This window comes from Pteropus vampyrus, unplaced genomic scaffold (genome assembly GCF_000151845.1).
Source record: "Pteropus vampyrus isolate Shadow unplaced genomic scaffold, Pvam_2.0 Scaffold10, whole genome shotgun sequence".
Classification (NCBI taxonomy): Eukaryota; Metazoa; Chordata; class Mammalia; order Chiroptera; family Pteropodidae; genus Pteropus; species Pteropus vampyrus.
The window spans coordinates 1,642,761-1,657,332 of NW_011888791.1; the positions used below are offsets into that span (position 1 = coordinate 1,642,761).

The following is a 14,572-nucleotide window of genomic DNA, read 5'->3' on the forward strand; positions in this document are numbered from 1 at the left end:
ACATCCTCGTCCAGGTTCATAGGTTGTTCAGTTCCTTGAAGTTACAAGACTGAGACCCCTAATTTCTTGTTGGCTGTTAGGACTTATCTTAGTAGCCAAAGTCTACTTGCTATTTCTTGCTATGTGGTCCTGTCCACATGGCAGTTTGCTTCTACAAGGCTGCAGGAGGATGATGAAAAGGATCAGGCCCTTTTAAGAGATTTCTTCGATTAAGTCAGCTCTACCGAGGATAATACCCTTTTATTAACTAAAAAATCAGCTGATTTTGGGCCACAGTTATATCTTTAAAATCTCTTCACCTTTGTCATATAACATAAGTCAGGAGAGTGAAATCCATCATATTTATAGTCCTGCCCACAATTAAGGTCTGTACATGTTACATAGTCCATATACACTAGGAGATGGGAATCTTGACAACCACGTTAGGACTCTAACACAGAGGGTAAGAGTGAATGTGCAAAGATGAATTTGGAGGCTATAGTAGTACTCCAGAGGAGAAAGATGTTTGCTGCTTTGTCTAGAATGGTGACATACTGATAGGGAGAAATGAATATATTTAAAAAGAAATTCAGAAAGTAAAATCAAAATCTAGCAATGATTTGCTTAATGGGAAACAAGGAGGTAGAAGTTATGTCAAAGATGAATCCTAATTTTCTGGTTCACTAGAAAACACTAAAGGAGATCTTGTTTGGGTGGAAAAATATTAATTGGTATTTGGGCTTTTTGAGATTAAGCTGTGACAGGCAGGACTGTATTTGAGAGAGAAGAGGCAGAAAGTATATCGGGAGTTACGGGGTGTAAATAAGTTTGGGTATATTTTGGTAAATCGGGATTCTAATTGACTAATATTTGATGAAAATAGTAGGTACTATTAACCATAAATAGATGGGTTTTAGTTTTTAATTTCATATGAAAGTTTGTCTTTTAACTGAAAATTTAATTCATTTATATTTATTGTGATAACTAATATGTTTTCTTATTTTTTAATGTGTGTCTTTTGCTTGTTTGTTTAGTTTTAAAATATTTTACTTTTGCTGAATTTGATCACATTATCTTCATTCTTTTTTCCCCTCTGGAGAAAAATAGAATGGTAATTCTATATATTGTACTATGATTTTGTTGATATTTTAAAGACACTTTGTTGGTAATTTGCCTAAGTGTAGAATTCTAGGGCCACATTCATTTTTTTTCTCAGAACTTGTAAACATTTTCCAATCATTTTTAAGTTGCTAGTGTTGATGGAGGATTTGATACCTGTCTTCTCATTGGTAATGATTTAGGTAGTAATTTTTTTGTCTAGAAACTTGAAGCTTTCATTATTTTTCCCCACTGAAATCAGAAATTCAATCATCATCTAGTGAATTTCTAATGAAATTCACTCATCATCTAGCTTGTAGTATTATCTTCATTTTGCAAATGTGTAAGCTGCAGCCCGAGTTTAAGTAACTTGACTAAGGTCACACAGCTAGAGTAAGTAGAGAAACTGAGACTGAAAGATAGTCTACCTGTTAATCATTACTCTCTATTTCCTCCAAACTTCAGAACCAAGATATAAATATGTACCTGAATATACAAGCTTTAAAATAAGTTCCTAGATGATAAATATATAAATTATTAGGATTTGTATTCTTCTAAGTTCTAGGACTCAATTTTCTATGATATACGCCCCCCGCCTTATATGTTGTATTTTTTACATGTTGAGATTTCTTTAACTAGCAGACACTATGGTTTAGAACAATTTCAGGTTTACAGAAAATTTCAGCAGATAGTACAGACAATTTCTATAAACTGGGGAAAGCTTGATATGAGAGAACAAATAAATTGCATAACTCCATAACGAAGGAATTGTTACTCTAGGTATGGAGAATTCTAGAAGTTACTGTGGATGATGACAAGCTGAAGATAATTAGGAATATAGTTGTGGTGGTATTATGATTTATGTTTTTAAGAGTTTGACCAGGATTCCACAGATAACTCTTGGCTTTTTGCTAACATATTTGTTGCTCTGCCTGGAATACTCTTCCCCACCTGAGCTGGCAAGGTTAATTTGTTTGCAAATTTCCTGTTATACCCTCTTTACCAAGTGAAATATATACCATAATTTTCAGTAAAACTATTTTGAACTGAGTGATCTACATTTTCCCTTATCTTTTAAGACAGTTTTAGCCTAGATTCTATGAGTTGGACTAAATTAATGAGTATATATAGACAACTTCAATTATAGCCTATTTATATTAAGAGAAATTAATTTCTTATTCATGTTAGTAAGCTTGCTTTCTTGAATGGGAGCAAAACATACTTTGTTATAGTATCTTAGTCAGATCTTTTCAATTTCATGTGTACTCCTAACCTTTTTTTTTTGTTTTTTTTTTTCCAGGCTGTGACAGTGAGGAACTCCATGGCTAAGTCTTTATATAGTGCCCTATTTGATTGGATAGTTTTTCGAATTAATCATGCACTTCTGAATAGTAAAGATTTGGAGCAAAATACCAAGGTAGACAAACATCGATTATATGTTTTTCTCAGAAAACTCTTTCAATAATATGGTTTCACATGAAATTTAGAGAGACAGAATTATATAAAAGTCCTAAGTATGGATCATCTTTTATCCATATTCTCTGCTATTTCCCTCCTTATTTCTCTTTTTATTATTTTATTCAGAGGATCTGTATTCTGTGTGTCTTTTCAGACTTTTTTTCTTATGTACTTGGATTCCTATATATGTACATATACAGAGTTGCTTTTAACTTAAAAATGTAATCATAGTATTGTCAATGTAAGAAACATCCAAACTAGTAGAGAATTTTTATAAGAGTTAATTTGAACCAACAACATATGCTGGGGAGCAAGGTCTCAAATGCTCTGGAGAATAAGTTTTGCAGTTTCTTTTATGCATTTGAAATTAAGGAGGGAACTAAGGAAGATTACAGGAAGATAGGAAGAAGCAACTGGGGATGGGATTACTGGATAGTTAACAAGATTATTTGCTCTCTTGAGTGTTAGTATCCCCTTTAGGGGTATTACTTCTAGTATTTCAAAGGTATGGTGACTTAGATCCACAAAAACAAGGTCGGGGCTGGTTTACAACCTTTCGCTAAGGAAGTTACATACCTGGGTATGACTGCCCACCATGACCTGCCCAGTTAGGAATTTATAATCAAGATCACCCTCTGAGGTTATTTTCCATAGAACACCTTTTTTCATCTATACTGTCTTTATTGTTTTTACAACTTGTATTTTATTTTATCTAGTGTGTCTTGAATTATATCTAGACCTCATTATTTTTAACAACTTTGTAATATTGTATAGTATGAATGTATACCATAAATTCTCCCATTAAAATGTATTATGTTTGTTTTATTGTTATAAATGATAATGTAACAAATATTCTCTGTACACATTTCTCTGGGACAAAATTCTTAAAACGAATTGCTGGATTTAAGGATATGTATGTTTAAAATTTTTGGTAGCTACTGCTAAATTGCTTTTCAAAAAATGACTACACTTCCACTAGCAGTATATGAAAGTGCCTCTTTTCCTACACCTTTATTCACATTGGATATTATCAGTATTTTCACCTACTAATCTGTTAAGGACTATCCTATTTTATTATCAGTGTTTTCAATGATAGATTAAAGTTTAGTATCTTCTCATCTTTTCTCTATTTCTTTATATATTTTTGCTTTTTTTATGTTGTTCATTTTGTCTTTTCCTTATTCCTTTTTAGGAGTCATAGACATTGTGAAGACATAGTTTGATATATATTGTAAATATTTCCTCTTGACTTAAAAGATTTGTGTATGTTTTGTTTTGGAGCTTATATGTTTTAAATTTTTGTGTACTTAATTCTGTCATTCTTTTCCTTTATTGTCCTGGGTTTTATTTATTAATTTTTCTTACATGGAAAGCCCTCTTCCAGCCCAAGATTATAAAATATTTATTCTCGTACTTTTACAATGTAACTTTACATGTTTAGGCCTTTTTTCCAATTGTGATTTATTTTTAATATGGCAGATTTTAGATCTTTAAGTTTAATCATTTCAAATTCATTTTTATTTCACAACAACTTTTATAGAATAGTCTACCTTGTCAGGCTTATTAGAAATGTCATCTTTATTACTTAATTATCTTTAATATAAAATTGCTCTTATAGGAACTTTTCATGCTTTGTGTAGTCCACAATTAGAATATTAATTTTAATTGTAATCTAATTTATCAAATTAACTTATTTTTGAAGGTCATTATTTTCACCGTTTTTCATAAGGGCTTAGAATTTAGTCAGCAGATTTAAACAAAATACTCTTAATAGAGACTATAAAAAACTCTTAGTATTATTTATCATTCATTATATCAGTTTTCTCAGTATCTCTTTTAGCATCAGTGGAGAAAAGTTGTTTTCAGTTAACCAAAATTGTCTGTTTTGGAGAAAAGTTGTTTTCAGTTAACCAAAATTACTGAAATACAGTAATGAAGTGGGATGGTGAGAAGAATGTTGGTTCGGATATATTAGAATGTGGTATCATTCATAGTAAGAAGTTAGAAGATAATTTCTAGAAGTAAAATTTCAAGAAATAGAATAAGCATTTAAATACTATATTATACTATACTATCCTGTATTATACTATACTATGCTAATACTAATAAACATTTAAAATACTATACTAATACTATATTAATACTATACTATTCCATACCAAACAGCTAAAAGATTTGAGTGTCAGTGATTTTAGGGAGCAGAAATTGAGGATGAAGAAGGGATTGTTGTTTTTTGTTATAATCCTTTTAGAACTATTTAACATAACAAATCTTGTACAATTTTTTGATAAAAGTTTTAAAAAACCCATAGGCAGGAGTAACCTAGTTTTACTTAAGTAACCTTTTGACTTCCCCATGGCCTGTTATTTACATTCCTTGTCTCTTGGAGTTTAAGGATTTCTAAGATTGAGATAACAGGTCACTAACCCTGCTTTGTACATTTCTGTAATGAATGTATTATATGTGTTAAACTTTTGGATTTTAAAAAATAATTAGGATAAAAAGTAAACGATGAAGATAAAGAGAACTAAAATGCTTTTTATTTGTGGTACATTTTGGTTCAACACTGGTCCCCCAAAACTTCCTCTCCACTGCTGTAGCATTTTGATCATTTTGTTTCTTATATTGCGAATATTATTCATGAAATAAAATTGAGCATAATATTTAACCATATATTTTTTTCTGTTTTACAGACTTTGTCCATTGGTGTTCTTGATATTTTTGGGTTTGAAGATTATGAAAATAACAGCTTTGAACAGTTCTGTATTAATTTTGCTAATGAACGTTTACAACACTACTTTAATCAGCATATCTTTAAATTGGAGCAAGTGAGTACCTAAATGCATGTATGTTTTTCCCTTGCCACTCCTTGACCCCCCCACCTTTCCACACACATACACGTGAATTTTTTTTGGATATTTAAAGTTTAATAGAATGTATCAATTATACCTGTTTCTTTTTTGTTTTTAAATAAACACATAAATTTTTGAGTTATAGTCATGATAAGCATTTTAAATCTTGTATTTCAATATAGATATTGTAGTCTTCGTATTAGAATATGCAAATGACATGTCATAGCATAAGTTTTGAACTATGTTTTACAGGTTTTTATTTATTTTTTTATTAGATCCCAAGTAGATTCAATAATATGTGCTTGTTTGAGTGAATCTTTAAATGAAAAATGGATGGGTTGTTTTGGGTTTCTGTTAGTGTTGTTGATTTTTAATTGCTAATATGGGCTTGGTCACTGTGTATAATGCTAAGTATGCCTGTTTGATTGCTTTGGGTTCTTAGTTCCAGAATGGGATAGAAGAGCTTATTAATAAAATCTCAGATCAATTCAGAGTATGTATACCAGGAAACAGGACAGTGTTGAGAGACCAAAATAACTAGATATTTCTTGGGAGAGGCTAAAATTATTTTAGCATAGGAAGAGTGAGCCATCAGTTTCCATGAGAATTCTTAGGTTAAATGCAGGCCCAAGAAAATATGAGGTCTTTCTCCAAGCCAAGTTTGAAGTCAGTAACAAGTTGAGATTGTAGCCTGGTATTTCAGTTTGTGTATGAGGACATAAGCAGAAACAGGATTCACATTCGATTCCAGGGAAATGGTGAAGAAATGAACAAAAGACCGCGAGAGGTCTACAAAACAGGAAAAAAAAGATCTTTCCTATCATTGAGGCTTGTTGCCCTCTGTCCTAGCTTGAAGTACCTCACCTCTATTTTGCTTAAAGGGTTATAAGGACTGATTAACAGTAGCACAAGCAGCATTGTATCTGGCCATCTTGATGAACACATAACCTTTTAGCTAGACTCTTTGACAGAGCTGTTTAAAGATAGTATCATTTATTAATTAGCTAACATTATGTAGTACCTACTATTTATTAGGCAGGTAATATTATTTTTATTCTAGTTTTACAGATGATGCCTAAAGCCAGTATTCAGATCGTAACACTCTGGTTCCATAATTCTTGCTTTTAACCAAAAGCTGAGCTGAGATTGGCCTCCTAATGTAGTCCAGTGTGCTTTTAACTAGATTATGCTTAATTAGTGTTTTTATTGCTTGAAAATAGGTGTGTGTGTTACAGGGACAGGAAAAGACATTTTGTTGACTCCGTTCTGTATTTTACAAAGCAAAGCATCACTTTCTTTGTGGATCATTAAGTAGAAGACTGGTTAAATTGCTTTTGAAGAAGAAATGTATTCTGTTATTGTGAACTGAAGTCTAGATTAGACGTGAAGGAGCCACAAGAAATGCTTTACCTAAAAACATCTATACAAGTAAAACCTTATAGTTCATGGACAGTGTGTTCAAAACTATGGGGGGCGGGGAAGTGATTCTCATTGATTTGCTGTGCTGAATATCATAATTTGGGGCAATCTGGTGTAATTTTAGACTCATATCTTTTTTTCTTTCAAGTCTCAGTATTCTTTTCTGTAATTTCTGGAAAGTTAAGAAACCTTACACTCTTTGTCATACCATCTATTTTATTTTTCCTCTCTCTCCCTCATTGTTTTTTACATCAAATGAATCTGCTGAGAATAATAGATTTAAGGCATTTTAAATATTAAGTGTTTTATTTACTTGTGTATCAGTGGTGCCTAATATGAGATGGGTACCCAGTGACTATTTGTTAAGTTCAGTTGAATACAAAATCAGGTAAGTAGGTAAAACTTTTTGAAGAAGATATAGAAAGGTATCAAAGTTGCTTTGGGAGGAAACATCTTGAAGACTTTCATTACTGAAGTTTACCTCTAAATTTTGTCCAAAAGTAGTACGTAGGCACATAGGGTGCAATAAATGCCTCACAGGATGATGGGTGCTATAATCAGATATAAGGTAAAGTAGTGATATAAAGGATGATGTTGATTAGAACTTCCCGAAAGGCTGCAAAGATTTCCCAGGGGGTGATTCTGGAATATAGTTTTGAATGGAAGGCTGAGCTCACCAAATTGTCAATGGGGAAAAGGTATTTTACAAAAGGTAACAATATTCTTAAAACTATGAGGCATAAAATGGCACAGCACTGTAATGAACTGAAAATAGTTTACTATAGTTAAAATATGGGACATAAGGAAGTAGGCAGAAAGAAAGATAAGTTTGATGAAATAGTCAGGGTCAGATAGTTGTGGGTCTTCTATCTTATGCAGAGATTAGAAATTTTCTTTTAGAGAAGGAGGAGGCATTTGAAATGTATTTAACAGAGGATTTGAATTGGAACTGTGGAAGATAGACTGATGAGAGGTGAAATGGAGGGAAGGACAGTCTACGAGCCAGTTGAAGTAGTGTGGGTGAGTGATTCTGAATGCTGAATCAAGGTTTTAGTAGTGATAATGTAGAGTAAGGGACAGACAAAATGTTTCTGTGATTTGAAAATATATTTCCTGTTGTCATTTGTAATACTGCTGTTTTATTATTTCCTTTACTTGCTCAGAATTATCCTTCAGGTCATTGAATCATAAGTAAAATGAATAATTGTGTTTCAGGCACTGTGCTAGGCACTGAAGAGAGAATATTTAGAGTGCAGGGATCTTTTTTGAGGAGTTCATAATGTAGTGAGTTTTTCTTTTGTCTATCCCACTTATGGAGATGTCAGACTAGGAAATTTTGACCAAACTGGCCTTGAAGAACACGTGAAAAAACTGAACAAAACATATTTGAAGGCGCTGGAGTACCTTCAAATAAATAAAGTTTTATAGGGCTTAGATATGTAAGAAGAAAACCCAGGGAGATGAGCTCAGCATTTGGGGACTGCTTTGTTCGTAGAAACACTTTTCTATTTTGTTAGAGGGATGCTGATTCTCTGAAAGAGTCAGGTTTGAGAATCTGTGAAGCTGAACAGGATGTTTTCCAAATTCAAGAGCAAAGGGCCACCCCCTGGCAATCAATCTTCATGGGCTTTTAGGCTGAGACCCCGATCGTTAAAACAACTTTATGTTTATAAGTAGATTTATCAAATAATATGACAAAAACCTTTTCAAAACTGACCTATAAGAAATAGAATATCTGAATCTATAACTATTAAAGAATTGAATATATAATTAAAAACCTTTCCAAAAAGAACATTGTAAACCAAGACGGCTCCACTGGCGAATTCTACCAACATTGAAAGAAGAAACAATATCAGTTTGACATAAATTCTTATGTGAAATAGGAAAAAAGGGACAATTCTCAACGCATTTTAGGGAGCCAGGATAACGTTGATACCCAAATCTGTCAAGGATATTAGAAATGGAAATTAAAGTCTGTTTCACTCAGATTCAAAAATTTTAAGTGGATATTAGCAAACCAAATTCAGCAAGATATGTAAAAGGATAATATATCAGAACCAAGTGGAGTTCTTTCCTGATGTCTTTTAATATCTAATCATCAGTTAGTTTATTTCATCTATTAACAAAGGAAAGAAAGAAAACAACCTCATGGTGGTCTCAATAGAAGTATAAAAAGCATTTGATAAAATTACATATCTATTCATGTTAAAAAAAAAAACCCTTAGCAAACTAGGTATAGAAGGGAACTTCCTGTTAAAAGGCATTTGCAAAAAACTTATTGATAATATCATAGTTAATTGAAGCAGACTGAATGTTTTCCTCCTCAGATTGAGAACAGTGCAAGGCATGTGAAGACATCCAAATGGGCAGTGAACATAGAAAAGATTTTTTACTTATTAGTCATCAGGTAAATTCAAATTAAAACCACAGTGATATATCCCTAGGCATTCACTGGAATGACTAAAATGAAAAAGACTAATAATACAAGTGTTAGAGAGAAATTGTGCATGGAAAGTCCCATACTCTGGTGGTAGGTGCATAAATTGGTACAACCACTTTAGAAAGTTATTTGGCAGTATCTGCTCAGGTTATACATATATAATTTATAAGCCTGTGTTTTCACTCTCAAAATGTATATAAATGCACACCAGAAGTTTTGTACAGAAATGTTCATAATGGCATCATTTCTAGTGACCAAAAATTGGGGAAAACTGTAATATGTATCAGTAGAACAAGGATGAATAAATTGTATGTAAATACGGCATTGATTCTCAAAGTTTTCTTTTTCCCGTACCCCAACCGATAGCATCAGCATCACTGAGGAGCTTGTTAGAAATACAGATATTAGACCCCACCCTATACCTACTTATTCAGAAATTCTGGGCATGGGGCCAGAAGTCTGTGTTTTAACAAGCCCTCCATGTGATTCTGTTGAACATTAAAGTTTGATAACTAATACTCTAGAAGATTTTGGCATATTTTTTCTGTAAAGGACCAGCTAAATAAGTCTTGGGTTTTTTGGGCCAGGTGGTCTCCACTTTGCTGTTATATTGAGAAGACAGCCATAGATAATGCATAAATGAGCAAATGTGGTGGTCCACATCCTCTGCCCTACAGCAGTTATGATCCCTAAAACATGGATGTGTTTCTGAAATGTAACGTCGAGTAAAAAAAGGCCAGGCAAAAACAATATGTATTGTGTGATTCTATTTATATAATATTTTTTAACAGGTGAATCTTGTCAATGGTATCAAAAGTTAGGATAATAGTTAACTTTGGGCATGAGAGTCTGAACTGTCACTGAGAAGTAGGGATGAAGAAGGATTTTGGAGTGCTTGTAATGTCTATAAAAATCCGTATGCTCGTAATATCTAGTACACTTGTTACCCATGCAGTGAAAAAGAGGAAACAGGTAAAAAAAGAACTTTCTTAGCACCACTTCAAGTTGACATTTATATAGCAATTACTTACTTGTGAAATTCTTAATTGAAAGAAACAAGCATTTACCTTTCCCAATTAAAATAACTGTAGTTTATATTAGGGTTGATTTTCTTTTCAGGATGATGATAATACAGAAAAAATGATAAAATTACAAAATCACTGTTTCACAAAACTACCGCATTTGCAGAGAAGTGTGCAAGTGTTATCAGTACTTAAACCATCAGGTGAACAGGATATTTACTTGGTGCCTTAAATATCACTGCAGTGTAGAAACATCTTTAGATTCTCATGGGCATTTTTTTTCTGAAAAACAGTCTAAAAGTAAAAGCATCACAGGGATGCAGTACAGAGAAATAATAAGGAATAATGGCTTCTGAATAGTTGCTCAAGGCCTGAACTTTGAGTTTTTGAATCCTGGAATTTGAAACCTTAAAAAAAAATTCTAAGAATTTTATTTTGCTAAAATTAAGTGTGTATGAATTCCATCTGATTAATATCAGTGATAACTGGAGGTGATGGTTTTCCACTTTCCCCAGACATTGTTTTATTAAATTTATTGTTGATGATACAACAAATACTTGGTAATTTTTGATGAATTAGAGTCATGTGAGAGAAATTAGGCTTCTTCATTTTATATTTTTCCTTAGTGCAGTTATCAGATAATGTGGCTAAAAAAAGTCCAGTCCTAAATTTTTATCTGAGTGGTATGACAAATAGGATTCTAACCAAAAAATTTGGTTCCATATACTTTTTAAAGAAAACAGACATACACAGATCAAAATTTTATACAACTGAAATTACACATTCTTCCATTGTGTAGATTAGTGATTTCAAAGAGAAAGATTGAGGCTATTCTTTTAAGCCTGGTAAAAGTTTTTCAATCTTTGATGAATAAATTGTTAATTTGTTATTTCCTAGGAGGAATATAGAACTGAAGGTATCAGCTGGCACAATATAGATTATATTGATAATACCTGTTGCATAAATCTTATTAGCAAAAAACCAACAGGACTGCTCCATCTTTTAGATGAAGAAAGCAAGTGAGTATGATTCTTTTCAATTTTGTTTATGGCTGTTTGGGCCTTTCATGTCTCTTAAATCCTAAGCTTTCTTCTTACATTATCAAATAAAGAGCCAAAGTTTCCCTTGTATGCATTTTTCCGTGTGTTTGTGTGTTTCTAGGAAAATTGGATGGACTTCACTATTGAGTTAATTTTTAAAAAGTTTTTCCACATTTTTTCAACAGTTACTTTGATGTTCAGTTTGTTGGCATTAATTAATTTTGTTGTGCGTTCCTGTCTTCTTGAATTGAGTTTTATATGTGAGATGTGTTTGCTGTTTTCATGTTTAGCAGAAAAGGATATCATAATAGATTAGTGATTCTGCCACAGATGTGCAGGTGGTAAATGGCAACATATGCCAGGTATTTACCATTCCTTGTTAACACTGTTTAGTATACCATACTTATCTATAAACTTCAGAAATAATGCTTCATATAGCATCCTCCAGAGTGTTCTCAGTGCCATACTTATCTATAAGCTTCAGAAATAATGCTTCATATAGCATCCTCCAGAGTGTTCTCAGTGCTTTAGGAAGTATTATTTATAGTTAAATTATCCTAAGAGATGGCAAATCTAGAATTGGAGAAACTGAAGTGATGGAGAGTATGCAGGTTTTCTATGACTCTTTAGTAAAATATTTAAAAATTGGATTAGATCACCTGACTCCTAGCTTAATATTATACCCATTAAATTAGGATATAAAATACTGGAGATTTACTATTTCAGATAGGATGTTCATACATCATGTTTGTATGGGACAATCTAGCATTTATCCCTATTCATTTTAAATGTTAAAGATGCCCACTTTTATTCTAAGATTATCTTGGTTTCTATGGTAAGTTATATGTCACCCTCTTAAATGCCATAAGCACATAGAATTACTATATAGAATTGTAGCATTATATATATGGCAGAGTGCAAAATATATTGCAGACTGCTAACAGTTATATCTACCCACTCTATCACTAGTCTATTTACATTGCTCTAATTGAATCAAAATGAAGATAACATTTTAATTTATAGCCAAAGTTGTGTAAAAGTTTCTTGTTTTTACCTGTGTGCCCTGAAACACACATTATCTCAAATTGTAAAGTTAGTGGTTCTTAACTCTGCCGGCATGCCTTACCTCTAGTGTATTTTATTTTGGAAAACTTCATAGGTAGTTTTGATATTCAGTGTTGAGAACCATCGTGGTTGTTATTGAAATGATAAGTAATCCTTTTTGTTGAGGTAACAAAAAGAACAAAAAAGTTTAAGCAGTTGGAGAAACAGGTCATGTAGGTAGTAAATGATGGACTTAAGATTAATACCCTCCAGATATTTCTGACTTAATTGGCTCGTGCTTTCATATTGCTTCCCGATAATATTTTGGTTATAGTGTTGTGGGATTCATGAACAGACGGGACACTGAGGCTATAAGCAGGAAGCAGCGTTTATTGATGTGGGCACCGGCTCAGTGGATTCTTATCCAAAGACTGAGCCCTGATTGTAACATAGTGGGCAGTCTTGTACTTGTTCATTCCTACACAGCTAAAGATATTCCATATAAGGAAGGAGACCATAAGGAGAACAGTGATTGGCTGCCAAATTGTAAGGAAACCGGCTTAATCTGTTTAAGCGGGTTTTCTGACTGCCGAGTCAGCTGGAGAGTCCTGGGAAGTGGGGGGCGCGCATTTAGGAACTAACTCGTTTGAGCAGGAAATAGTCAGACAGGGTTAGCCTGCCACAGTAGTTAGAATTTCAGGATTGTATCCCATCTCTATTAACAATCTTTGGCAAATCTCTTAATGTCCTTGGTCCTCAGTCTTCTGCCATGCGAAAAGGAAATGATGATAACAAATGATGATATTATCTGCTGTATATCTTAAAGTGGTTGTGAACGTGTAGAGCAAAGAGATCTTGTCTGGCCTGTCATTTTTTAAGCAAGATTTCATTGAGTGCACACCTTATTATACAAAGACTGTGTTTCCCTGGACAGTTGCTACGTCATATCTATATACATATTGCCCAATGAAGAGAATGTCACCTCTTTGCTATTACTCACAAAAGCTTGTGGGGTTAAGCTACATGGCCAGAAATTACAGGGAGATAGATTTTGATTCAGTATAGAGAAGAACTTTCAAATCATTATAGCTGATTAGCAGCTGCTTCATAAAATAATAAAATTTCTCATTATAGTAATTATTTTCATCATCTGTCAGGGTATTATCGTAGGTAGGAGACTGGACTGAATAACCTTGATAATCATTCCTTTTATTATGCTTCTATATTTAAGCCTCCATAAAAATTTTTAACAATCCTCACTTTACGAGTTCGTTCTGTTGTTATTACTTCCCTTATTAATGGACCACCTTTGTCTCTATGCTTTAACATCGATGCAGGACAGAGCAAATTTCCCCAAGGGATGGGGAGACCAAGCCCTATACCAAGAAGAAGAGAGTCCTTTGGCAGAGAGTGAAGAAAATTCAACACACATGCCAAAGTTAGAGTCAAAGGAAAGTTTATTAGAAAAGTGGGTAACACTGCAGAGACAGTGTGGTCTCCACTCAGAGACAGAGAGTGAGAGGGACCAAGAGAGGCTTGGAAAAATGTGGTGGGGGGAGGGGAGGTGCAAGTGTTCAGGGAATTCAGTTTATATATCATTCTTTAGTTCCTGTGAGTTATTGTTTAAAAGACTTTGTTAACTGTGAGTTATTGTTTTAAAGACTTTTTTAACCTATTTCCTTTGATATGGGCATACAGTGAGGAAGGGGAAGGGTATGTAACAAAGGTAAGAAGAATATAGAGAGTGAAAGGCCTGCTGGAAGTTCCCAGCCTTAATCCATAGGTTCCCCATGGTTTAGCCATAGAGAGTGATTCTTGGTGCCTGTTTCCCCTTCACAGGTGTGGAGAATGGATTGTTAGTAATCCAGTAGAACTCTTCCTTTGTTCTGAAGGTGTCCTTCTGCTCCTGGCTGCAGGGCTGATCAGCATATTGCAGTCTCTGATTGTGGCTTGATTAACATTTTAATTCTCTTGCCTCTTCCCTGTATTAACATCCTAGAAGATGCAAAGCATGAAATATTTTCCCTCTGCCATGTACCTTTAAAGTGGGGTTGGAAATAAATTAGTCACATTTAAGAAGAGCTATTTGGGAAATGATTTAGACTGAATTTTTTTCTCTAAAAATATTTTGTCATATAGGGAATATGTAACATGAAATAAATCCTCAACTGTGTTCATTCAGTGTGTTTATAGTACTTTAGCTGCATGGATTTGAAGTCA

General features: G+C 33.3%; 1 protein-coding gene across 1 annotated transcript in view; it reads left to right on the top strand.

Annotated features, from left to right (window-relative positions):
- MYO9A (myosin IXA) overlaps positions 1-14,572 on the top strand; it is a 245,311-nt gene that overhangs the window by 75,682 nt on the left and 155,057 nt on the right. The window contains exons 10-12 of the mRNA XM_023521568.1: positions 2,378-2,494; positions 5,229-5,363; positions 11,166-11,287. Coding sequence (XP_023377336.1) covers positions 2,378-2,494; positions 5,229-5,363; positions 11,166-11,287 — 374 coding nt within the window. The remainder of the gene's footprint in view (positions 1-2,377; positions 2,495-5,228; positions 5,364-11,165; positions 11,288-14,572) is intronic.